A 26,623-nucleotide genomic window follows, 5' to 3' on the forward strand; every position below is an offset into this window, starting at 1 on the left:
CAACAGGGGTAAAAAGACTCCTAAAATACAGTGGAATCCAAACTGAGTGCTGCCAGCCATCTGAATCGCACTTAATGCCATGTACACTGAGATTAGAGCCCTCTGAGGGAGAGAGGACTCAATTAGTGGCAGAAGAAAAGAGGGAGGAGAGACAGGGCAAAGAGATAGAGAGAGAAATGGGAAGAGTTGGAAATATACGGGCAGGCTGGGAAGAGCATAGGGGAGATAAAAATTGAGAGAAAGACAGAGAAAGGACGCTGAGTGACTAGAAAGAGTGAGAGAGAGAGAGGCAGGCAGAGGGAGGGAGCCAATACATCACAGCAACTCTGACAGGCCACTTATCCAGCTGACAGACAGAGATGCAGGAGCAGCAGGGATGATCTGTCTCCCAGTGCAGCAGTGGGATTGGGGCCACTTAATATAATGAAAGTGTGTGAAATGCATGGTTTGGTTAGCTCCACTGAGGATAACACACTGACTTTACGTATGTACATGTAAACCAAGCAAAGGTGGACCCCATTAGTACCCTCTGGTTTGCACAGTATATGGACAGATGTTACATTAATCAGGGATGCCTAATGCTACTCATATGAACACAGGTATCTTGGTCTTATGGACCTCCTGATGTTTCCATAATTGTGTTGGACAGGGACAAACTGAGTAGCACAAAATTCTGGAACAGAAGACTCAAGAGACAAATCTGGAAGAATAAAAGCAAACTGAGGAAAATAGAAAAACACCAGCCAACCACAAATGCAGAACATTCAGCCAAGTTTCTTTTGTATTCTTGGGTCACACACTGTTGCTATAATTTCAGCGCTAATGAACTGTTTTGCCATCGGCTGTCTGCATGGGATGAAACTTATAAAAACAATCTAACAGTAAAATCTGGTGTCTCTTACTCAGCAGGAGACTGTCTGTGTTTCTCTTCTGAGTAAGGAGTCGCTGCACAGCTGTGTCCAGACTCCAAGTGATGCTCTTACGGACCTTAAATAATAGAAAATGAGAGAGAGAGGGTAGAAAATAAGAGAGAGAGGGGAGGAATCAAGAATATAACAAGATTAGGACTGAAATCTTTGTGAGTTAAAATGCATTATTATCCCTGCAGTGCCGGCTGAAAGCAAAGAAGAAAGTGTGTTATTTTGTACCACGGCCTCACTGAGATATGCATCAAGCAAATCCAATTTCTGTTTTGCATTCTGCCCCTATATCTCAATCTATACCCTCCTTTACATTATGCTGTGTCTTGCCCTTGACTGTATGAAGTTGTATCGTGAAGTTGTGATAAGAGCAGAGCTGAGCTGTTGTGTGTACCTCAGTGGAGTGAACATGCTGCAAGGTAATGAGGGAGGACAGGAGTAGATGGCAGCAGCACAGCAGGGCCAAAGGAGGACAGGCTGATGGAGAGAGGGATGGGGCAGAGGAAGAAGAGGAGGAGGAGGAGAAGACTGTCTGCAGCTGGTCCATCAGCCCGCTGTTGGAGAGCAGCATGGAGACAGCTGGGAAAGAAAAGGAACAGTGTCATCACACTTTAATGGGACGTGTGCTTCTGTTTCACTGCGCTGTACGTGGGTTTTGACAGCAGCTGGTCCTTATGACTGCAGAGTGACGTGCTGCAGCAACAGACCCACAACAATGCAAACACCTGTGAGGTCTTTGTAACATTACTAAGTGAAAAATATGTTAAACTGTACTGTTCTCTATTCATAAACACTGATATTGCTGTTTTACCATATACATGTGGGCAGGCTGAATAATTTAAACAATGTGATAATAGAACAATATGACACAAGGGCAACAACTTGCAAACAAAGCATCACCTCCAAGTGCTAAAAAGAATCCCCCCAAACACAATCTTAAAGTAATCATATGTTCTTTTCGCTTTGAAACAGAGTAATGTGTTCCTTCTCCTTTGCACCATCACTGAAATAGTGTCTAGCCTGAGGCTGAAACAGGTAGCTGTAAACTGATCACTAGTGATAAAGAAGGCTGAATACATAGAGAGGCTGCAGGAGAAGCTGCAAAGTAGAGCGCCACAATTAATCGAACTTTAATCCCAATTTTGTCTTCCCATAATTAAATGAGCATGATCGAGCGATACTGAAAAAGCGCACTTCGCCAATAGAATGCAAAGCAAAATCAAGCGCTCCCTAAATCACTGCCTGACCACGTGCCTGCATGTGCCAGTTTCCTGGAATACTTTGGGCGAGTAACACTACACCTAAAGATACACATGAATATACAACAAAACTCAAATGTCTGGCAGAGCAGAGGGTGAAGGGCTTGTCTCTAGAATCTCTAGATCAGGTGTGGGGGAACTCCAGGCCTCAAGGGCCGGAGTGCTGCAGGTTTTAGATGTGTACTTGATCCAACACATTGATTTAAATGGCTAAATTACCTCCTCAACATGTCTTGAAGTTCTTTAGAACTAATCATGTGATTCAGGTGTGTTGACCCAGGGTGATGTCTAAAACCTGCAGGACAGAACTTATTCAACTGAACTGTCCGAAAACATACTACAGACTCAAATCGTTTTGATTTTTATTTGTATAGCACCAAATCACAACAACAGTCACCTTAAAGCACTTTATATTGTAAGGTAAGGACTCTAGAATAAGAAGGAGAAAACCCAGCAATCAGAAACCCCTTATGAGCAAGCACTTGGCGATAGTGGGAAGGAAAAACTCCCTTTTAACAGGAAGAAACCTCCAACAGAACCAGATAAAGGGAAGGGCAGTCATCTACTGCAAAAAAACTGCAATATATTGAGGCATGAAACCCAAGAAAGCTACATCGTGGTTGCTAACGTGAGTCATCCAACATGAACTCAGGCATCCATAAAAGTGCAGCTGCGTATCCATCCAGCTCACAAAGACGCACTGAAATCACAAATGCAGTCGCACTCCACGTGCAGTAAACACAGTGAGTTACAAACACTTCAGGAAAATGGTCAACACACCGGACAAAAGATATGTTACCCCCTCGCACAATTATTCCAAAGTGGCAACACCTGTGCTGTATGCAAACCTTGGAGGGAAAATAGAGATCTCACAGCCGTCGAGTACTTTGGTACAGGTTTTATTGACAACCTTTTTATTTTGCTTCAAGAGATGCACTTAGACCAGGTGAACAAACACCTTATTTGTCTGCAAAGATGAATTTACGGATTAATTAACAGGAACATAACACAAAATAAAGGTGCCCTCTTGCTCTGCAGGGCATTTTCTTTTTAAATCTATTTTACTTTTTTCAAAGAGGTGCACTGTATTTAGGTGAATGAGGACAAATTTTATTTTGATGCAAAGATCTGTACATATATGGAAATGTAATATCAGTGTTCTGTTTACGTGAAAGTCCAATAAAAACACATTCATCACTAAAATCAATGAATAATCGGACAAATAATCTTGATCTCCATACTGATAAAAATAATTGTTGTCCATAATCACGGAGCCTTACTGCAAATTAATACCACTGACATTATTAGCTTTGCTTCCCAATGGTAACCCTTCTGTCTGACCTCCAAGTTAACCAGAGAAGTTGGTGTAGTGGTTAGCACTGTTGCCTCACAGTAGGCATATTTCTGGGTACAAACCACAGTTGGAGTCTTTCTGTGTTCCTGCGTGGGTTCTCTCCAGCCACTCCGGTTTCCTCCCACAGTCCACACATACAGTATGCATGCTAAGTTAATTTGCCATCCTAAATTGGCCATAGATGTGAGGTGGATAAAGTGCTTTAATTGTAAAGAATAGAGCAATGTTTGAGTAAAATATAGAATAAACACTTTGAGCACTCAGCATGACTAGAAAAGCCAACCCTGTAATTGATCAAATAAATGTCTGTGATAAGTGCAGAATAACAGGTCTGAAGGCATACTTTTGTCTGTTGTGAAAAATATTCAAGTATTAATTTCTCAAGCTCTTTAGTACCTGATACTTTTGTGTTCTGGCTCATTGACTGATTGAGCGACTTTGGTTTTAAAGAGAGATTTCTAATAATAAAAGCTTTAGTGAAACTCATCTGAAAAACCTTTATGTTATCATACATCTACCAGCTGCACCTAATTAGTGATTTTGTTCGTCTATATATGGATTTATGTGAGATTTCTTACCTTAGAAACCTACATGTTGCCATGGCGGTAAGTGCTATTTGTGTTTGGACGTGTGGTTTAGTCTGTGTGTTACAGATATTTAGCTGTAGCAAGGCGACAACACGAGTCTGCCAGTCATTGCTTTTGTGCAAATGTGCGAGAAGCTCACAGACTTGACACCGTAACAAAAGACAAGAACCAAAGACAATGTCCACGACCGAGCCAAAACCTGTGTACCATTTGTAGTGCAGGTGTGAGCTTTTACGGTTATCATTTGCTTTGTGCCTCAGTACGACGTGCATCAAGGTCAGCCTCTCGCTTCTCTCAAACAAGCGAGTGGGGAGCGAAATAAAAAGACAGCAAGAGGTGAGAGAAACATACTGAGACAGAGGGTGAAGAGGCTGCATGTGTGAAAGGTGTGACGTTAAGAGAAGGAGTGAATAAAAGGCACAGAGACCATGCAGAGTGTAACTAAAAGTGGCAGTAAGAACATGTGTCTAACCTCTGTCAGTGCAGTGTGCAGGGGACAGGCTCAGGCAGCAGTACAGGTAGCTGATGGCAGGCAGCAGGCTCTCTGTTTTTGTAGGCTTCAACCTCCCTGCTATGTTACTCACTGACTCACACACACACACACATGAACACACGGGCATTATTTCTGGGAAATATACCTTTACTGCACAGCTGACCCTAAATGTAATGTAAAATATAGTCGAGTATCCAACAATTTTCTCACTCTTTCATCTATGATTTTATCTGTGGTGCTCTCAAGGATTTTATACAGGGGCATTCAGATGTGATGTAGCAGATAAAATGTAACATTGTGGGCTTTGTCATTTATTGCATGTCATGGTGCGTCAATAACAGTGAAAATGCCTGATCAAAACATTCATGATGCCAAAAACATTGCAATTTAAAGGGGTTCAGTATAGCATTGTCTTCATTAAAGAACAACAAGACAAGATCCAAGAGTAACAGTTATCTTAAAGACCATGATAGGATATTTTTTAAATAAAAAAAGAAAGTGTGCTTGCAATACTCTAAAGAAACCATAGGGTTACTAGCACCCTTATTTGAGAAACGCTGCAAAAGACAGTGGGCTGAAATATACAACTTACAACAGAGGATGAGGCTCCAAATATGCAGTAAAAAAGACAAAAAGTGGTAAGTCACAGAGGGATGAGTGTTGCTGACATCAAGGCGAAAAGCAAAGCAAATTAGACCCTGATTGTAACAGGCATAGAGTTATGAGTTACCGTCTAGTAAAGTTCAGTGCAGCATTTTGATCTGCAGATCAGCAGATCAGCAGAAAACGCTCCTCTGAGTATGTTTGTGAGGATGGTATTAAATCAAAGGTGAGTGAGGAGTAATTGAAATACAGATGAATGCAGAAGAGGAAACAAACAGGACAACATTGTCTCTCTCGCTAGATAATTGTGTTGCTGTGTAGTAAGATGGCATGCCGGCGACGCTGTAAGAAAGGGAGATGCAGTTTCTGTAGATGACTGAGAGAGCGAGCTGACTTGTTTGCCTGCTGTCAGAGCATTTCTTGGTATCACTGTAAGAGAAACTGTTTGCTGTAGCTATCATGTTGCTAAATCTGCCTCTTAATATAGCGGGCTTGAGCGGTTATTCGGATATTTTAGATAAATGCAGGGGAGCGAGAGCTGTGCTCAGCGTGACATGTCAGCAGCACCTTGGGGCCTCACCATGGTATAGCAGTTTGAAGTGCACTCCTTCCATATTATTGTAATGGGGAGATGAAGGTGGATCACTGGCCTGCGTCACACAAAGCAGCTTCAGCACCAGAGGGAGTGAGTTCACTGCTCCATAAAAACAGACACAAACAAAAACAAACCAGAAAAAAGTGAAAAAGAAGGTAAGACAGAGGATGGAGTGTGACAGAGCGAAAGATGAGAATGACAATGAATTAGCATTTTCTCTCAAGTCATTACTTTAGTCTGGAACCTGTTGTGCACATCATTTGTCAACAAAGCCAAAACAGAGGATGTGGTCCAAACATGCACTCTATAGGATGAAGGATTTCTTGCATTCACTTGTGGTTTTTATGAGGTTTGGTTTCCCTAAGAGGGATTTCTGGAGCTAACACGCATCATCGTGAAGAGAAAGGAACCGGGAGGAAATGACCACACCTTACTCAGAATGATAAAAAATGACCACACACACACTTTAGAAACCAATATTAGGCATCTAGATATAGCTAGGATAAATGGTGGCGTAAGAGGGTGGAGGAAAAGGACTGGAGGGGACAGGAGACAAAGGGTAGGGGTACTTTAACTGGAAAGAAACTTCAGGCTGAACAGTCATCTACATTCCCCTTTCACTGCTGTATTGCATAACATTAAAATATCTCCCCTTTGGGATGCCGCCGCACTGAAGCTAATATAAAGTATATATTAATGCAAATTACAGTGGGCTGAATTGGAACATGTGGAGGGATAACAGGCTGTAATTCCCTCAGGGCCCGGGATGAGCAGAAAGCAGGCAGAGGCTAACCACAGCAACAGTTTCTGAATCCCCAGCTGGCACGCTGCTGTTGTGCCCTTCAGCTGTGCTCATTAACCTGGGCAAGTACACAGACGTAATAACACCATACGGCAGACACCTATAACAAAAAAATACATTATTTGCACATTTACATTTTTTGTTCTTTTTTTCATTGTTACAAACCTTCAATTTCAGCATTTATGTCATGGTTTTATGGTTCTAATAAAGATACAGCAGCCTTCTGAAAACAAAGTGAGGCCCGGGCGCTAGTTTAGGCAGTCCACTCAAGCTGCTTTATACCCGTGTGACATGCTACACTCTCCTCAAATTCTGTTTAAGACATAAATGTCTCATCTCTCCCTCCAACATCTCAGTGTCTGCACTGCTGCCTGCAGTTTGACCCCTCCACCACCCCTGCATCCACCTGCAGGTTCCAGCAGGAGATTTTTTTAACTGTTTACTGTGTTTCACTAGGAACTCCCACAGAGATCAAATCTCTTTCACCAGAGATCTAACCAAGGCAGCAGCCATACAAGCTCATAACATATCAAAATATGCAACAAACGCTCAACGCTTTTGAGGGCCGTGATGAGCTCCCAGCGCAGAGTCCGACATGTAGCTATATTAAAAATTCAAATGTGAACTGATTGAGTGAAATGGTAATAACGACCAATTCTACATATATCTGCTTCCAAGTAACTGTTTAATGTAAATTAAGTCAACAGAGAAGAGCCAAAAACACGTTTTTCCTAAATTGCCTTTGTCGGCTCCACAAGCGAATCCAAAAGCAAACGAATGGCTGTACACATCCATCATAAAATGCACAAATTCAGAGATGAAATAAACATGTTTACAGCCTGGTAAACAAAATGTTGTAGCTGGTATAGCTAATGAATGTTCAGACATTGCCAGCTTTAGCCAGTCACTGTCTACTGTCCTTTAACTCCACAAACTGTAGTCAGTGAAGTGGACCTCTCCACCCTGTTTTTGGTTCATTTTGGAGTATTTTTAATACAATAATCTGACAAATAATTTGAACTGAAGCCAGTTACAGTTCATCCAAGAGGTTTATATGGGGTGTTTTGGTGAGTGATTTGTAGTTTTAAATAATCTGGTATCTGTGGCTATGCTAGCATTATCTGATAACTTAGCATTCCAGAGAGTTAAGGTGGCTCCCACCATAAGACTTCAACCTGAAGAGTGCACAAACTGACGGGTGGCATCATGATGGCTACGTCCATCTACTAAATACAGTTTATGAGCAAAACAAGTGAAGTGAAATTGTCTGACCTAATCTGACTGTGTCCAGCTACACCCCAGTTTATGGTATCTCACCTTCCACTGCCTGGTCGAGGAATTCATTTTACGAGAGGTTTAAAGGTTTTTTCCTTCCAGCATTAATCAGAGGTGCCGGAAACTTTTTCTTGCCATTTTAATCCAATTCAAAACCAACCATATTTTAGGAGGCTTTGTTATTCCAGTTCACTTAAAATGAGATTTATATGGCAGGATGGTTATAAGAAATAGCACTGCACTTAAACTGAACACCGTGTCCAGCTGCTGTTAAGTCATATTTTAGGATATACCAAGCCTCATTCGATTGCCCCGAATTTTTCTTTAATTTAAATAAATTCAAGTCAATATAATCTTTGTGCCCATGTTTGCTCTGCAATAAATGTTCTTATCTGAACAGTTGAGTTTTTCTGCAAATGTACTAATTTGAAAAAGAAGAAAAAACACAATTATCATTAAACAGCTCTTCCGCTATCTCTGAATGTCACTATAACCATCCTTTAAAGCAGAAAGAAAATGCTGCCAGAGAAAATGGACTCACAAACATAAATCAGCGCAGGTATCCTTTCAAAAGTTGCTTTCCATATTTGAGAATAATTAGCCTAAGTGCTTTCCATTATATCGCACAAGACATTGTGCCAAATGCTCCAATTAATCCGTGTACATTACTTAATAGATGTTTTATTATGGTATATGCCAACTGTTATTTTTAACCCCCAGTAAAACATCTTGGCACGCTCATGTCACGGTTATGGAGCAAAAGATGAATTGGTTGTGAAGTTGTTTTTCTTTAAACAAAATACAAATAAATTTTTAATATATTACTAATCTACTAGCTTCCATTAGTTTTTGATTATTTATGCCAGAAGAACTAACAACATCTGCAAACATCAAGACGCATAAACTTGCTAAATTTCCCTAATTTAATTAAATTAAATTTGGTATCCTAGATACAGAAAAGCTCACCAATCAACAGCATGTAATCTTTCTTCTTTAGAGCTGTGGTGAAAAGCCTGAGTAATAAACTGTGTTAATAACTGTGGAGAGACAATAAATCAAAAATAGCTCTTTTTAATCGAAAATCTTTCTTCTTTTCAAGTCAAAATGGTGAGAAGGGCATCTCAACCCAAACAGCTCAGGTGTGGCTGCTGCTGCTTCAGCTGGATAAATCTTTCAGTGTCTGCTGTGTGGGGAGAAAAAACCCCGACATGCATTTGATCTATTATGTCTCACTGTGTGGGAGCCCACTACCTCACCCTGCAGGTGGATGTGTTCCTGTGTACTGTATGGATGAGCTTGTGCTGAGCGGGATTGAAACAGCTGAAACTTTTATTTGCTACAAAATGTTTTCATTTAGATGACAAAGAACGACGAACAAAACAGTGTCCCACACGATGAAACGTAAACTCTGGGGGCAGAGCTGCAACGTTTACCTCTATAGATCGACTGTAATTAACCGTATCCGTGATTTAATGAGACATAAGTGAGCATGAAGCCAAATCAGCTGGCATTAATGTCGATGCGCGACGCTGAGTGGTGAATTCGTTCATTCAGAATGGTGAATCACTTTATGTGTGAGAAAATTAATCTATTAGTATAGTGCTGTGTTTTGTAACCACAGAGTCATAATTATTAACACAGTTATTAAGGCATTAGTGTTCATCCCTAAATTTGGGATCAAGGTTTAAAATACAGAGCTGAGGACACATTTTCGGTGGAAGTAAACACAGAGTCTGAAAGTTGTCTGAGAGGTCACGTTGTAAAGTGAAAATTAATTTATCAACATACTTTGAGTTTAAAAAAAAGACAGTAATGTGCAAAAGTCTTGATCCACCCCTCATTTCTAAATAAGTACATATATATTAGAAATTATACTTGTATTAAAAATCTTATCTATCACAAATCTATCACATAGTACTTAAAAACCTCTAATTTTTTTTTATTTTGCCATTTTTGGAAAACAGGAAATAGACACAAGGATTTATTGAAATGTGCAAACATACATGGAAATACGGAATATAATAAAGTCTATGTTTGGCATGAGCACCTTTATTCTTCGACACAGTCTGGAGTCTCTTAGGCAGCTTTCTTGTCATTTCTTTAAGCAGTTCATCTCCTTGGATGTTGGCTGCCTTTTGTTCTGTTCTCTGCTTCAATAATGTTGCGGTCTGGGCTCTGGGAAGGAAAATCCATAACTGATAGTGTTCCACTGTGTGGTTTTTATCCTATCCAGGTATGCTTTTACTGCATTGGCAGTATGTTTGGGATCATTTATTATCGCTGAAAAACGAAGCCGTTGCCAATCAGATGCTTTCCAGATGGTACTGCACTATTCTGCATTCATAATTCTATCAATTTTGACCAGATCCCCAACAACACTGAATGAAATGCAGCCCCAAATCACGTCAGACCCTTCACCCTGTTTTACAGATGGCTGTAGACACTCACCATTGCACTTCTCTTGTAACCTCTGTACAGACGGATGATGATTTGAACCATAAATTTTACTTTGGATTCATCACTCCATCAGACCAGTTGCCACTGATTTTCAGTCCAGTTCTTGTGTACATGGGTATATCTCAGCTTTTGTGCCTGTTTACCTTCACTAAGAATAGCTTCTTGATACCCACCAGGCTCAGGATTTGTTAGCTGTTCGTCAGACAAGATTAAACACTAGTGAGGACAGAGCCTTTCAGTCTGTGGCACCAAGGCTTTAGAACAGTCTCCCACTAAACTACATTTAGCCGATTCTGTGGACTCTTTTCAAAACCTTTTCTATTCAACGAGGCTTTCTCTTTAAATTCTTATCGCTATAACAGATTTTCTTAAAATTACCTGTTTACTTTTATTTTATTTTGTGCCTTAACTTGATTTTATATTAGCTCTGTTTAAGTAGATGAATCATCTGAAGGATCAGATAAATCTCTCAGGTGCTGTGCCAGGACTTTGCTGGATTTTTTCCTCCTAAAGGACATGACTTTCAGATACTGCTTACCTACTGCAGATAGTTTTTTAGGTCTGCCACTTCTTCCTTTCCTCCATTTGTCCATTTTCCTCATTTTTCTCTAGGACACACTGCACACTATGCTGAGATATTGTTAGGGTCTGGGCAGGCTGTTTTTTTTCCTCCGTTTTCTCCTTCTGTCTCTCTCTGTTCTCTCAGACAGAGAGGTGGGCTTTACCTGTGTCTCCACCCATAGGCGAAGCTGCCACTCACGCACTTGCGCCATTGCCTCATTAGGGTACTTAAGGACCGGCTGAGGTAGTTGTTCTCTCAAAATTGGATCTTCCAGTTTAGTTTTTGCCGTTGTGTTTTCTGCTCAGTAATTCTCTTTCTTCGTCTGCCTGGAGTTCGCTGTTCGTTTCCTGGTGAAGCTACTTGTGCTCTCTTGAGGAGTCTAAAGATCACAGCTGGCCATTTTCCTCTTCCACTCTAAGAGTCAGTCAGCCCCTACCTACCCACTCTCCATTAAGCTTTCTTCGCCTACCCTGGATTTCAGTCTGCCCACCTGCTACTCCTCCACAACTCAAATACAGAATCTAACAAGTGAGATCTCAGAGTTGAATAACCCTTGCACATCTCTATTGCTGATACCTTCACTAACTACCAGTCTCCCTCTCTGCAGACCCTCTCTGGGCTCATCTGACAGAAACACTAGCTGCCTAATTGCTCATCTGCATGTTGTTAACTTAATTCAGTCTCTAAATAAACCTTATAAGCCTTTTATTGTTGGTCTACGTCTGCTCCCAGTGTCTAGTAATTGCAACACCATACCAGATACACCAAGTTTTTAGCTAGCAGCTCTTTGGTAATCAACTTGGTGGCAGAAAAACACTATTTTATGCTAACTGTGTTAGCTTTGGCATTTTTCATAGTCAACTAAAGAAATGCAAACACTGTGGCTTTAGAGCAGGCTTCTAATAATGAAGTGCCAAAAGATGCAACTGAGAAGTGGCTCTTTGCTAGGTTGTCTGTTATGTACAGACAGACCACTGGTTCATCCCGTTTTCTGCTTGAATGATGAATGACAAACAAACAAGCATCCCTGAAAATGTTCAGGTAGTCTGGCTCGTCAGAGGCAACACATAAAGAAATGAGGAGTGGTTTGAGACTTTTGCACAGCACACTACACGCCAGCTGTTTGTGCAAATACACCTTTAAACATGTATTAATAAAATTAATAAATGTCTCTGCACAAAGATACAATCAGCTTTTCCAACAGACAGGACGCCATTCACAGCAGAGCCTACTTAAAAACTGTTGTGCTATAAAAACAATTGGAATCACACATATTATGCTAAATGCTTTCCCTGATTGAGGCACATTAACTTTAAATGAAAGACTCCATTACCGCTTCATCGCTGCACGGCGAGTGCGCGAAGCTGCCGCCAGAGGTTTTATGCTGTGCGGTTTATCTCTGTATTTCCCAGAGAGAGCTTGCAGAAGTTTGAATTAAAACTGCTCTCTCAATTTTTTTTTAATCAGCTCTCTATGAAGCTGATAAAAATGTCACCTGGTACATTTTGGAAAAACAAGAAAAAGAAAGAAATTAAAGTGAAATTTGTTTCATCTTTTCTATTCTGGTGCATCTATTCTCATTAATTTAAATACAATAGAGCCACAGTTACGCTGATTCCTGTACAGATTATTTTGCTTTGAAGATGCTAGAGGTGTTACACTATAAGCTCTGTGTTTCTTACCCTGTGCAGAGTATTCCTGTTCAAACCCATGGTCTGTGTTCACCACGCTGACCCGCTGTAGGGCCTGGAGCAAGGCTGGTCTTAGCTTTGTACACAGGTTTATGTTGTAGTCTCTTTGACCTCCCAGAAGAACTTCTAGTACACCCAACACTCGCTCAGCTAGAGGAGCCTCTCTGGTGCAAACCATGTCCTGTGGTCAATTAAAAAAGTCACAGCAAAGAAGGCACATCCATTTAGAATATCTCTTGGTAACAGTATTATCTCAAAGCAGTAAAGCGAATCAGTTCAATGAAGACAACTGTAGCCTAAAGAGGAATTACATATGGCAGCATGGCTCTTTCTGGGACCTCCCCACCCTTTCATGTGCATACATGAGAGCAGCAGCGAGACCCCGATACAGAACATAGCAGACATCGGTGACTACAAATATGAAACTGATTAAGTCAGGCACAGCATGAAAAGGAGGATCTGTGGTGGAGGTGACTGGTACAGTGGCTTGTTTGGGCAGCAACTGTGGGCAGGTTAAAGAAGCTTAAACAGCATGTCCTATATGAGATCTGCAAGCTGGATATTTAGGAGGGTATGACGTGGGGCTGGCACGGAGAATTTACTCCATGCTCGATTCAAATTTTTATTCCAAACAGCTCCCTTTACAATGCAGCATTCAGCTGCATAAAAATGTGTTCGTTTGAATATAGCAAAGTTATTAACTCTGAACTCTTATTCAAGGTCTCTGGCTCTCACCAGGAGGGTCAGTATGACAGCTGGGTACTTCTCCATCACAGACAGCAGCTCCATGGTTTCTGTGTCTGTCTTCTGATCCGACCTCTCATCTGCACGGCTTTCTTTCTCCTCCTGTGTGTCTGGCTGTAAGCACAGATGAAACCCAGCCACCTTTTCATCAACTCTGACTTACCAGAGTTGAAGGGAATTCAGGAAAACACACCCCAATGTGTCTCTAAGACTTGCTCTGTCAGAGTGAAACTAATTAGTGAAAGTTGCCGGAGTGAAACAAGCAAATTGAGTTCAGTAAAATCACTGAATTATTCAGAAATACTTGCTGGGATACAGTTTAAGCAGATGTCTCATTACCGGGGTAGGCCCTGTGTTTGTGTCCTGTTCCTTGGTCAACCACAGCTCCAAGACCAGGGCAGCAAATTTCTCTGCCAGCTCTGGGTATCGACACATGAAGTGGATCAGCGCAGGATGGTGAAAGTAGAGCGAAGAGAAGCTTTGGCAGGAGGAGAGTGCCTTGCTGATGCAATTCAAAGAAGCCTTGAATAACATGGTGAAGAAAGATTGATGAAGTCAAAGTACTCTCTTTGAGTAGAGTGTACACATCCAAGTTAAAAACGTGCAGTTTTGAAAATAATTTTCTTCACAATCCGGAGGAGGATCTCTTTTGAAACCCTACTGAGGCAGAGCCCTTAGACAGAGGAGCAACTCTTCTGTGATCTATTTTTATTCACAGTCAATGTAAGGTATATAATATTGAGTAGTCTCAGAGAGGCCGTGTAATACTCTTTGAAATAAAGAAGGGCGCATTTTTCATGTTTTTTTCTTCTGTGATGCTCAACTATAGTTAATATTCTTTGCTGGTGAATTCTCTACAGCACAATATAGATTTTGTATCAAGAGATGAACACGAGCAGTCAAGCTCTGACTCTAAGTACTTATAAGCCTGCTCAAAAATGGTTTCCATATTCAATCATGAAAAAGAAAAAAAGAAGCATCGGCTCCGTACGCGCCGCTCTTTCGTCTGTGCACGGGGGGAAAAAAATTCTGAACACGCTCAAACTGATGAGATCCTGACACATTAATATGGCATTGCTTGTCAGTACACCTATCTCAACCTTCAATCTGTTTCATATTGTTAGACTGATTTACTGAACACAAAATTTAAAAAAAATATTTTTTTCAAACCGAGGTAGACGTGCCTTCGCTGTCAGCGTGTTTTGGCATTACAAAGTGATAAAGGTTAAAAAAAAGGAAAAGAAAAGTTAAAAATACTGGAGCCTTAAGGCACCATAATAGCAGAGAAGCCTGAAATCTAGGTAAAGTTTAAACTTTACTTCCACGGTGACGCTGTACCGTAAGTAGTGACTGCTTTAAAAGTTTTCAAAGTTACTGTGTGTGTTTTGATTTTGGCTCAGAGTTACCCCATCGAGTGAGGGGCTCTTGTCCTGTGTCAGTGCCAGCAGGTAGAGGGCAGAGCGGAGCACAGAGTGAGGCAGGACACAGCCCTGCTCCTGCACAGAACGCAACAGCCACACAACATTGGAGAAGACTATCTGGTCAGGGAGGAGCCTGGATTACACACACACACACAAACAAACACACACATATTAACGGCATTAATTGCAGTATTCAAAGTTCACATAAAGACAAAGTGCCCCCAGGGACACGCTGACGAAAGAAACTTGATATCTCTCTTTCTCGCACGGAAATCAACACAAATGCACAAAAACATATACAAAAGATCAACACACACATTCAGAGATCCTATCCCTGAGTATACAAACGACACGCACCCTCAGCCCTCCCACGCTATGTAAATCTCTGGCCACATCTCTCATAATCTTGATGAGTCCGCGCAGTGGCAGGGAGAGGCTTTCATCGCCTTCCCAGGAGGTTAATGCATAGCCGAGGATTCGCAGAAAGAAAAATTAAACTTTCCAAAGAAGCCGACACGCTGTTTTTCTCAGGTTATAAAAAATGCATTTGAGACCACCCTCGACGGGCCACGGCAGAAGAACAAGGAGAACAAGGAGAGAGCTACAATGACGTGTGAAACCAGCCGAATTTATATTCATACAAGTCTGATATATTCGATATAGCACGACTGCATTCATCATCTTGAGATTTTGGTTATGTAAACACAGTAATATAGCTCAAATGTTGCCTTTTCTGCTCTCAAAGTGCCAGATGTTTGGTCATATCCACATGAACCAAAATTTTCCAAAACTACTTTAATTGCAAAAATGTACAATTATTTCCAAATAGTCGGAGAAATGTAATATTCAATAAGGTCCATGTCAATATACGATAGAGAGAAATGTTTACTCTGCACAAGTGCTTAGATACATAAGAAAAATGATGCTGATGCTAAAATATGCATTGGTTATTTTTATTTCCACAAAATAAATAAATAAAATAACAGCTCATATCACAAGATTGCCGGGCACTTAAATTGAACAAACTGTTTGTGATGTTCAACACTGAAGTATATCATAATATATCCCAAGAGTGCTTGTATATATCTAAATATATCCTTGCAGCTTGTGTGCGTTATTACCTGTCTCCTTGCTGCAGGGCGAGGTGCAGCATTATCACCAGGCAGTATTTCGGAGCCTGTGGTCCTTGATATTCACACAGCACAGAGGGCCACTCTGACAGGCGATAACACAAAGAGGGAAGGTTGTGCAGCAGTAGATTTTCCACCTCCTTCAGATCTGAGGGACAAGCAAGGTGATGAAACAGAAAGGAGAAATGCAATCAATGCTAGAAATGGGAAGAGCAGAAGGTTTGAGACAGAGAGCGAGAAAGCAACAAGAGAAGGTGGAGAGAATGAGAGGATATGAATGAAGGCGAGAGGTGGTGGAAATAAAACAGAACACAGCAGAAGAGGCCCTGAGGCCAATTTTCCAAACAGGTATTACTCACTAATTTTTTTTAAATTTTTTTATACAACTGAAGACATGCCAAAGCTGATGTTTATGAAAAAACACTCTTTTACAGGCAAAAACGAGTGAGGCTTGACTGATATCCAAACAAATCCAACTATAACGCCAAAATTCATCATTAAGGAAACATGGAAAAGCTTTAATTAATGTCTTATAATATTATCTGAAAAAACACATTCTGTTACATAATGTAGAAAAATTAGAAAAAAAGTCTCTTGAGGATGGATTAAAAAGCAGATAGAATGATGGGTGTGAAATGAAAGGGAACATAAGAGGGAACATGAAAACGTAAAACATGAAAAAAGGAGTCAGATGAAGATGAAAGACATAAGGGCTCAAGCAGGAAAGCAGTGTTAGAGAAAGGAGAAGAGAAGGAGAAAGATGGCACAGGGAAGGCACAAACCCTGATCCATGACTACACAGTGGATATACAGTAAAGCTCCAACAGCGTCTGCGGGAAGTGCAACAAAGAAAATAAAGAATGAAATTAGGAAAAAAACACAAAAAGCACAGGAAAAGGAGAGAGAGAGAGGGTGGCAACAGTGAGCTCTATGGTCTGGAGGGTAACTGTAAGTAAGAAAATATACTGTTTTGAAACCAGAGGAAAGTAAGAAGGGCTCCAGTCACCAATGCAGCCATCACCTCCAGGGAAAGAGTCAAAGAGTGAGGAGTGAAGAAGAATAGGGGGTTGTACTGAGTTTAAGAGGGAGGACTGGGACAGAGAGGAATACACCAAAGGGTAGACAGATGAAGAAGATGAGAAAGGGGACAACAGATGGGAAAGAAAAAAGAAATAGACCCACACAGCAGGCAGCAGTGACACACTGCCTCCTGTTCAGGTCCTAAAGAACAGAAAAGTAATCCGAGACGAGAGGACAAGAGCCTTTTCTTAAACATTCACATGAGATTAGCAGATATCTTTAAAGCACAATACCGATGACACGCTGTGATGTATCACAGGAGTAATCAGTAATATTAAATCTTAAAAGCACTAATGAGACTGTACACAAAGCAGGATATGACAGACAGGGGAAAAAAATCTGCTAAAAACCTGAAAAACGGGAGTTTTTGCACAAGAAAAACATACACTGTAAAATGTGATAGGAAAATTTCAAGATGAGAGGGAAGAAAAATGAGGGAAAGCAAGAGGCTGAAAATGAAATGGAACCAGATAAGGATGATAAAAGGGAGGAAGATGGTGACAGGCAGGAAAAGAAACAAACAGGACTCTCGCTCTGCCAAACTCATTATTCACCATCACACACACACACAGACAGACACACACACACACAGACACACAGAGACACACACACACGCTTACTTGCTCGTACAACTCTTACATCTCATTACCTCAAAGAAATATTTTACTCCACTCTGGTGTCAGTGTCACACAGACACATCTCCGGGGGACAGCTGCAGTTACCAATGAGCTGCTATTCTTTGCTCTTTATTTTAGTGGATGCTGCAGTGATGTGAGATAAGGAAGTGCATGGAGTTTGTGCATTTGCTTCCGTGTAACGGAATTAAAAGCAACCAGCACTTGGAATTGGAAATGTTACCTGTGCGTACCTATGTGTCATAAAGCGCGCTGACATTTAAAAGCCTTGGCATGAGCTCTCTCACATAGGAAATACAATTCAAAGCCAGTTAACACAATCACCATGTTTATAGTCCGCACACCTGGTTCCCTTCCTTTCATCCTTAACAGAAACCGGAGCTCTTGTTAGTCAACGTGCAAACACTTTCTTTTTTTTTTCTTTCCGAAATGCTATCATAAGCTTGCCTGTTGACTGTCAGCCAAGCTGGCTTTGAGACCCTCCTTAAGAACAGAGTTAACTTAACTCAAAAGAACAGGTGAGTCAGATGGAAATGAGACTCTCGCTCGAGTTTTTGATGTTTAAAGTCAACATAAAGACGAAAGAGAGAGAGCGTGAGCCTGAGTGGGCGAGGAAGCAGGCATGCGACAAAGAAAAACTAAAGCAAAACTGCAAAAGAACCTTATTTACTTTTTAAATCCAGCATAATTTTGTCAGTTCATGGCAGCGGTTCTGGGGAAAAAAAATGTATAATGCCAGATTTGATGAAGAAGCACCTGCTGAATGTAACATGAAGTCAGTTTGATTTAGTTTGCTGAGTATGAACTATACCTACATGTATCACTTTAATACAGACAGGCGGTAAATATTTGATTAAGCTGTGAATGGGGAAAAAACAGTTGAAAACCTCAGCTACAGCTAAGATGTGCTTTGGTGACACACTGACCTAGCCTATTCGGATAAACTGCAATGACAGTTCAATATTTCTCAGAAAACTGGCAGCATGACATCACTGCTCAGAGGCTGAGAGCAACAACAGGGATTTTACCCTGACTGCATGTCTCCGTGTGTGGTGCAAACGTGCATGTATTTGCATACCGTGCTGGTGGGAGCCAGAAGGAAGGTCTGACTGGGAGAGAAGACACATACTGAGTTTCTGTAGAAAACCACAGCAAGATGCATTCAGATTTGGGCTCCTGAAAGAGTGAGTGAGAGGGAGAAATGCAAAAGGAGCTTGAACACACACACAAACAAACACACCAAAGAAAAAAAAGATTAAAAAAAAGAGAGAATGAGGGCACCAGAGACAAACAGTGAACAATTACCGCTCAATGCGCGGTCAATACAGCTAAGAGCTAACTGTAAAACCGAGGACAGGATGTGCTTTGACAAACTTCTCTCAAAGATGAAATGCACAGTGTTTAGTTTCATTACAGCTCAGAGCACGCGGGGTGGGCTTAAGCCTATCAAGTAAACCACATTTATGACCACACTAGTATACGAACACAAAAACAGGCACACTCTAACACAAAGACCCACAAAAGCGCATATGCTTACATGTGAAAAACAAAGCACACACAATGCAAAAGCACACTGTGGACTTTGAAGTTGTAGATCCATCGCTTAGAGACAGACACACTGCTGAGAAGACTGGCTTATTGGAAAAAAAAAGTAGACTGACTCAAAAATGACAGATACCTCAGTCGGTGTTATCTGTCTCATTGCTAAATGTGCTTCGACAGAGAATGATAATAGCAGCTCGGCTCACAGAGCCACCGCGGCTGGATACACACAGCGTACAGAAACACGCGTGCGCCGCTGCAGTTTTAATTGTCGTGTGTGTCTCTGTGTGTGTGTGTCCTCAGGTTATCCTCTTACAATGTACCTGTTTCCTGCACAGAGGAGGCCTTTGTGTTCCACAGCCAGTCTGTAGAAACCAGAGGACGCTGGAGGGAAGAAGAGGTGAAGAGCAGAATAAACAAACTATGACACAGTGAGAAATGAGGAAGAAGATGAGGATGATAGCAAAAACACTATTTATATAATGCAAACACTGAGGTACATCAAAGCCACTAACAAAAACGTGACAGTTAGTGTAAACACACAAAAAAAGTATTCAAATGGCTTCTGCAGAAAGCGCACGCTTTAATCTTCAGCCTAATTCTAAGGAAAACACCGACCCAAAGCTCAGTGTTGTAATGACGAGTTGAGCAATTAATTTAAATGATGAGAAAAAGGAAGAGCAAGAGCAATAGCAGCTCCTTTTTATTTCTAGGCTGTCAAAAAAAGTTTTTTCAAAACATCTCATGTGTTATATTTAAAGTCATGTCACCTTACTGCTATGTCCACCCTATCATAGTAGTAGTAGCTGATTAGGATCAAGTGTTGGTAATACATCTCAGATTCTACAGGCCTCTGTTACCATCTTAAATGTTACAGTTTATTACAGAACAATTAGAAAAAGACTGAACAAGTATGACTTGTTTGGAAAGGTTTTGCAAAGACTGATCTGAACAAAGAACAAGACTTCAGCTACAATGACAACACCTCATACCAACACTATCAAGCACAGTGGAAGGGTGATCATTTGGGTTTGTTTGTAACCATGGGACCATTGAGTCGACCATCAGCTCCTCTGTATACCAAATTATTCTAGATTCAAAATCTGAAGTTCTCTGTCTGTCGGGCTGACATCTAAAGTTTGGCCAAAAGTGAGTCACGCAACAGGACAATGATCCCACGCACAGCAGAGTCTGCAGCAGAATGTCAAATCCAGACCTCAATCAGACTGAAATCCTGCGGTTGGAAGGGAGCTGTGCATAAGCAAATGCCCACAAACCTGCATGAACTGAAGCAATGGTCTAAAGAAGAGAGAACCACACTGATGCGAGACACTGATAAAGTCACAGAAAAACATTTCAAGATATTGCTGCAAGTTCTACAAGCTTCTGAATCACGGGGTGGTTTTTCACAGGACTGCAGGGAGTCCTGACAAAAAAAGGTTTCTTTTAGGTATAATGTGTGACTGACAGGTTATAACTGGTCATTTTCCAACATGCAGGATTACTGTTTTAAAGCGACATTTTTTTTCCACTCGCACACAATTTTCTCTCAGCCCTGCCTAAGTAGTTTTCAGTGCCTAAATGTAACTAGTGACAGTGAGTAAAAATGAAGGGAATCAGTGAGTTTAAAAAGCAAAACAAAGTGAAAAACACATTCAGCTTTCTAACACAGATGCTGCAGGTCTCACACCAGCGAGCCACGGAGACCTCATGTGAAACGTTTAGACACAAGCTGGCTCTAAAAAAAATGCATTTTATGAAACACCGGGATGAAAAAGCGCTGGTAAAAGACAGGTGCCATCAGTTCATGATCCCCAAACCTTTGTATTTTTTTTTATCTTAGTTTCCAAGCAACACAAAATAACTTTTAAATTTAATTTAATGAATCACTGAAGACTTATGACAAATTTGCCTTCAGTAAAGGAAAAAAAGGCTATAATGTAAAGCTGTACTTAATATCTTGGCCGTTCCAGTGCTTCAGTGAGAGAAAGCACCTCAGACTTATTAGAGAGATGTTTTAATCCCATAAGGGAACTAAATTGCTTTCTTCTTTGTCCATGTGGACCTATGCCACATCTGCAGGAAACTGCTCTGCTTTGATAAGCGCTTCCAGGACAAATACCGAGCTTAGGTTTGTTTATAATGTCACCACATTGGCTTGTCTGGACGCCAGAGGCAACAAGTTCTCTGTCAATTACTGAGTCTCATCGTGCTGACAGCCAATTTTTAAGAGTCTGCATAGTTTTCCCACTACAGCGATATCAAATTTAATTAAGGCATTTAGCCTCACTTTTGATAAATGTAGAATAAACTGTTGATATTACTGTTTCTGGCATCAAACAGTGCAAAAGCCCTATTTTCATTTTGTAAACGTTATCTAACCATATCAAAGGTTCAGTGGCTCGGTGGTGAACACAATATGTTGGTGATGATGAAATAAAATGAGCTTAATTTCTTTTTATATGATTAGCTGGGAATAAAGCTTTGTGATGAAACTGCTTCTGTTTCTGCTTATTTCATTTAGTAAAACAATTTAAGACTTTAAACAACATTTAAGCAAAGTGTTTAATTGGCCAACTTGGATTAAACGAACAGGCTTGTTTGGAAATATATTTAGTTTGTATTTTGTATTCCTGTGAAGATCAGACACACGGAGGCCTCAAGACTCGTGGTGATGTGGGCTGGCTGTATGTTTCTAGCAATACCACCCATGATATCTGCAGAGCCAACGATAACAAGACTCAAAGGAGCGGCTAATTTAGAAACATGAGCTGTGAGGGCTCTACAAGCCATTTCAGCTACTGATATCATGAATCTCACTACACTGTAAATGAGTTCTATCAGCCTCCAGACAAACAAATATGGTATTTACATTGTGGTGTAGTTAGTGCTGCCATGGTGTGAAAATTAAGTGTGCTTTCCCATTGCACTGTAAAGCCATAAACTGTATGTAAAAGATGGCTGTAGCCACTGTATTGCCAGCCATTTTTAAAGCATCAAGCTGACGTTGTTGACCATCACGGTGTTTTTTTGGACATGGATGTGGTAAGCAAGGGCGAAATCTTCTTCATTGTACTTTTTGACTCCAATATTGACCATATTCATTACAAAATGAACGCCACTATGTATTAAAAAACACTTTCCAACTAGAGCAGTCACCTCCTGCTGGTGATTAGAAAGAATGCAGGCATATCTAATATTCGCACTGGTCTCCCTTTTCAGATGTGGAAGCTTTTATATAAAGTCTATGTGCACAGCAAGGTGAAGACATTCACATGAACTGCTCCACTGAACTTTGTGGTAAACCACTGTAGTTCCTGTTCACTTGTGTGTCAATCAAAAATTGTTTGTTTAATTGTCAAAATGCTTTGTTTACATTATCAGTTAACATCTGTAAATTCACTTTGGCCAGGATCAAAGTGTTCATAAATCAACAGATTATCGTATTACCGGTATAATAAAGCTAAAATCTAAATGTGTAGAAAACCTGAAGTGAAACCCTTTTCTGTGAGCATTAAAACCCCCCACAAATCTAATATAAAGTATATTATTGGCTATACTAGGAAGTTTTCATTAAAGGACCATTCTTTATAATCTTTATAATCCAGGAAAGTAGCTTTATAATTTAGAACAAGTCTTTTGGTGATCTTACAGTAGCATACATAGTAAAATATTTTATTGTGTCCGTGTCAATAACAATGTGTTTTTTAAATATACCAAAGTAACTTACATTTCTCTGCTAACAGCTTTATAATTTGTGAATAATCTGTCCTATATACCATTTGTTATCAATACAATAAACCATTACAAGAACAACAGTTTAGGAATAATTCTTATAGCTGCTGCAACACACAACCTTGCAGCCTAGACAACATGCAGTCATCTGTTGTTTCAGACAAACTTTGACACATTTGACACTAGACTACTTTGACATACACAGGAGTTCATTTTTGACTCAGTATCTGCAATGTGCTCAGGTCCTGTGGCTGCAAAACAAACCTAAATCATCACCCCTCCACCACCGTGCTTCACATTAAGTGTGAGGTGTTCGTGCTGATATGCTATTTTGGTTTTTTTGTAGAGCCTGAGATGTGGCTCTTGGTTTTATTTGCAAGCTCTTGAGCGTTGCACAGTTTGACCTCAGGCAAAATTGCTCAGATATCCACTGCCGGGAAGATTGTGCCATTCATACCTGAATGTTCCAGCCCAGCAAACTGGCAAAAGCTCTGCTTTTATATAGATACTTGGACTTGCTGGTGATCAGTTAATAAAGCTCAGTTGATTAGCATCAGCTAGTTGCTGCTTATAATTCAAATGGAAGCAGCTATGAGTGTACTTAGTATTTCAAAGTACTGCATACAGTCCTGTGAAAACGTTCTTATTCATGACTATGCATTACCACAGACAAAAAAAGAATGATACCGTGCATCATTCTATCATATCATTTCCTATCATGAAACACCCACTGCTGTTTTGAGTTTATTCAGAACTCACCGAGTTTATTTGCAAAAGCAGGCATGAGAGTTGGAAGCAGGATGAACTGGGAAGATAGGATAGAGTAGAAGTTCTGCAGTATGGGGGCACTGGGTGCACGCTCACACATCCTCTACACACATAGGAATTTACAGACAAAAACAAACCACAAACTGTAAACAATTTTTTCCCGTGTGATTGATTTTTTTAGCCTGAAGAGAACCAACGAAATATAACATAAAAACAATTACGAACACTACAGCAGAGGCACTGATCAATAGGCACGCGTGTCCATGTGTACGCAAAGCTAATGTAGACAGAGGCTGTGTGGCTGTGCTTATTAATATAGTCATTTAGAGGAGCCGCCAGACGGTGAATTATAATCAGCATGACCTATTTCTCAGAAAACAGGAGCCGGCAATTGATCATTTCCTCAAGTGTTTGGTTACGACTATGAAAGAGAGACACAGGGTTAAGATGAGAAGATGATTAATGTACATCTGGGTGTACGTGTGAATGTGTATGTGTACGTGTGTGTGTGATGGTTTTCAGCTCTCACTATAACAGTGGGTATCCAGACAGCGTCACAGCAGCGGAGCAGGCATTGACACAGAGACTCTAGAGAGTCCTGAGCACCGCTGTGCTTGTATGGAGCTGTAAATGTGTTCTCCTTCAAAACAGGGTCTGATGCACACTCCTCAGCCAACCTTGAACAGATATCAAACACACACAATAACCCACCTATAAAAAATACACAGAGACAGATGCAAAAAATATATCTGTAAACACTCATACCAAGGATTTCATTAAGCTCTTCCATCTGCAGTTTAACAGAAAAGATGTAATTCAATGACTTCTACGACAGTTATTGATTTGGTCTTATACTTTTTCAAACAACACTTTTTTCATCCATATGAGAAAATCTGACAGACATACTGTAAGAAACCCATAAAACTTTGTAAATGCGTTTATTCAGTGATGCCACTGACTTAACAACGTTCTGACCTGCAGGCAGACTGAAAACAGACCAGGGCCTGGAGCAGAAATCTTTCAGACCTCAAAGCCTGGCTGCTGGGATCTGACCTCTTCATTCTCCCCTGAAAATTAACAGAGGGAGATGTTAAAAAGGGAGTGCAGAAAAGAGAGAAGAAATGATGCAAAAGTCAGGAAATCCAGTCACATCAAACAGAAAGCCATCATCCTTTACAAGTACTATCTAAAATAATGGAACCTCTTCATAAAAACAGACCCCTCTGTTATACAAGAATCACCCACTCACTTGTATATCTCTGGTTGTTACTTTTAATGTTTCAGCTGGAATATGAATGCATGCAAACTTGTTGATAGTCACATTAAATACCATTGTTGCAACAATGTTCATTTTCAGGCAGGAATCAGGACTCTTTAAAAAACAGCAGTGACAGACAAAAAAACGGCATCAAAGAGAGCTCTGTGTGTCAGTGTGACTTTTAAAAGCACTGATAACCACAGAGGGTGGTGGGGTGGTGGTGACCACTCACTGTAAAACCTGGCACAGATTGACAGACGAGACAGATCTCTTTGCAGTCTTTGTATCATGTGACCGTATTTTTCCATTTGCAGATAAAACAAAATCTCACAGAGCTTCGCAGATGAGCGGGGGAGGGCAGCGTTAGGTTGACAAATCTGTTGGTGATGGCCTCTATCAACTTGATTATTGCCTCGTACTGGACTGGTCTGGACTGGTGGTCGAGTCTAAAGAATTCAAATACAAAAGTAAACACTTGATATAATCAGAGGTGGAGTAGGTGGATGGTGCAGGGAAGAACAAGCAAGCGATGCAGAAGGGCATGGTGTGGATATCAAGTAGTTCCGTATGTACACGCATGTGTGACCTACACAGAAGTTAAAACAGATCAAATGATCAATTAAGTGTGTAAGTATGTTTTTACTTTTTTGTGTCATGCTGTGTTGTTGTACATGTCTGCTGTCAATGTGTTTACTGTGTGCATAAAGGTCTTAGGCAATGTTTCTGTCTGTTTTGTCACTTTATCACTAAGAGGTCAGAAAAAATTATACAGAGAATTTGCTTTAAAAGACTCTAAAAGGTTGCCTGTTTCCTCAGGATGTAGTTGCACAACCACCCTTTGGCAAGAAGTAACTCTTTTACATATTTGCAGCATACATGTTTGTGTGTACCTGAACAAGGCAGAGGTAACGCTGGCTGCCTGTGTGGCTACCAGCAGGCAGGAGGAGGAGACTCCACCAACCAGGACCTCTGAAACTGCCACAAACCCTGCGCCACTGGGGAACAGACGCACACTTGCAGGTTGTCTGCACATGCACACAAACAGACATGTAAAGCATTACCAGGAAACCTAATAGGGTTTGCTTCTTGAAGCAAAGAATGAAAAAGGAAGACATTTAAAAATGACACATCACAGTGGATCTGAAAGCTGCAGAGAACTGTGCTAAAAGAAATCAAGGAATTTTTCACTGATAGGAAATTTTTGACATGAAAGTCAATAAGAAACCATGAAAAAGCTGACCGTCTACTTTTCTTTTTGCCTGACCTTATCTATAATTCTTTGTCCTGCTGTGCCAATAGCAGCAGTGACTGTTTGCTGAGTCCCTGCCTCCCTCACTCACACAGACTCTCTTTAAGGGCAGGCACACACAATAAACAAATAGTGCTGACCTATCGGCCTTAGAAAGATCACCAGAGTACATCTTCAAGCTGCAGCATCACAGCTGTGCACTGGCTCACTGTTGCCACAACATTAGTTACACAGAACATCCTAAATAACACATGCATGCACACTGAAGTGTACACAAACACACAAAGTGGTAATCAGCTCCAAAAGCCTTCAATCATAAAAAGAGCCACAAATATCAAAAAGAACAAAGAAAACAAGCATTTTCCAGAATTTTACTTTCTCGACAGCAAACAGCAGGGATTGGTCTGTGCTCTACAGGAAACTAGGGCTGTCAGGATATCAAATTTTCATTTCATGATTAACA

At 40.7% G+C, this 26,623-nt stretch overlaps 1 protein-coding gene across 1 annotated transcript in view; it reads right to left on the reverse strand.

The window, feature by feature from the left end:
- Positions 1-26,623, reverse strand: part of LOC134625965 (meiosis inhibitor protein 1) — a 58,011-nt gene that overhangs the window by 12,751 nt on the left and 18,637 nt on the right. The window contains exons 11-27 of the mRNA XM_063471387.1: positions 25,802-25,936; positions 25,261-25,357; positions 25,167-25,190; positions 24,629-24,720; positions 24,183-24,330; positions 23,645-23,756; positions 19,474-19,534; positions 18,687-18,784; positions 15,885-16,041; positions 14,749-14,896; positions 13,659-13,864; positions 13,334-13,496; positions 12,590-12,779; positions 5,797-5,913; positions 4,593-4,703; positions 1,315-1,499; positions 903-987 (exon numbers count right to left, since the gene is read on the reverse strand). Coding sequence (XP_063327457.1) covers positions 903-987; positions 1,315-1,499; positions 4,593-4,703; positions 5,797-5,913; positions 12,590-12,779; positions 13,334-13,496; positions 13,659-13,864; positions 14,749-14,896; positions 15,885-16,041; positions 18,687-18,784; positions 19,474-19,534; positions 23,645-23,756; positions 24,183-24,330; positions 24,629-24,720; positions 25,167-25,190; positions 25,261-25,357; positions 25,802-25,936 — 2,129 coding nt within the window. The remainder of the gene's footprint in view (positions 1-902; positions 988-1,314; positions 1,500-4,592; positions 4,704-5,796; positions 5,914-12,589; positions 12,780-13,333; positions 13,497-13,658; positions 13,865-14,748; positions 14,897-15,884; positions 16,042-18,686; positions 18,785-19,473; positions 19,535-23,644; positions 23,757-24,182; positions 24,331-24,628; positions 24,721-25,166; positions 25,191-25,260; positions 25,358-25,801; positions 25,937-26,623) is intronic.

The sequence above is a fragment of the Pelmatolapia mariae genome, linkage group LG4 (assembly GCF_036321145.2).
Source record: "Pelmatolapia mariae isolate MD_Pm_ZW linkage group LG4, Pm_UMD_F_2, whole genome shotgun sequence".
Taxonomy (NCBI): domain Eukaryota; kingdom Metazoa; phylum Chordata; class Actinopteri; order Cichliformes; family Cichlidae; genus Pelmatolapia; species Pelmatolapia mariae.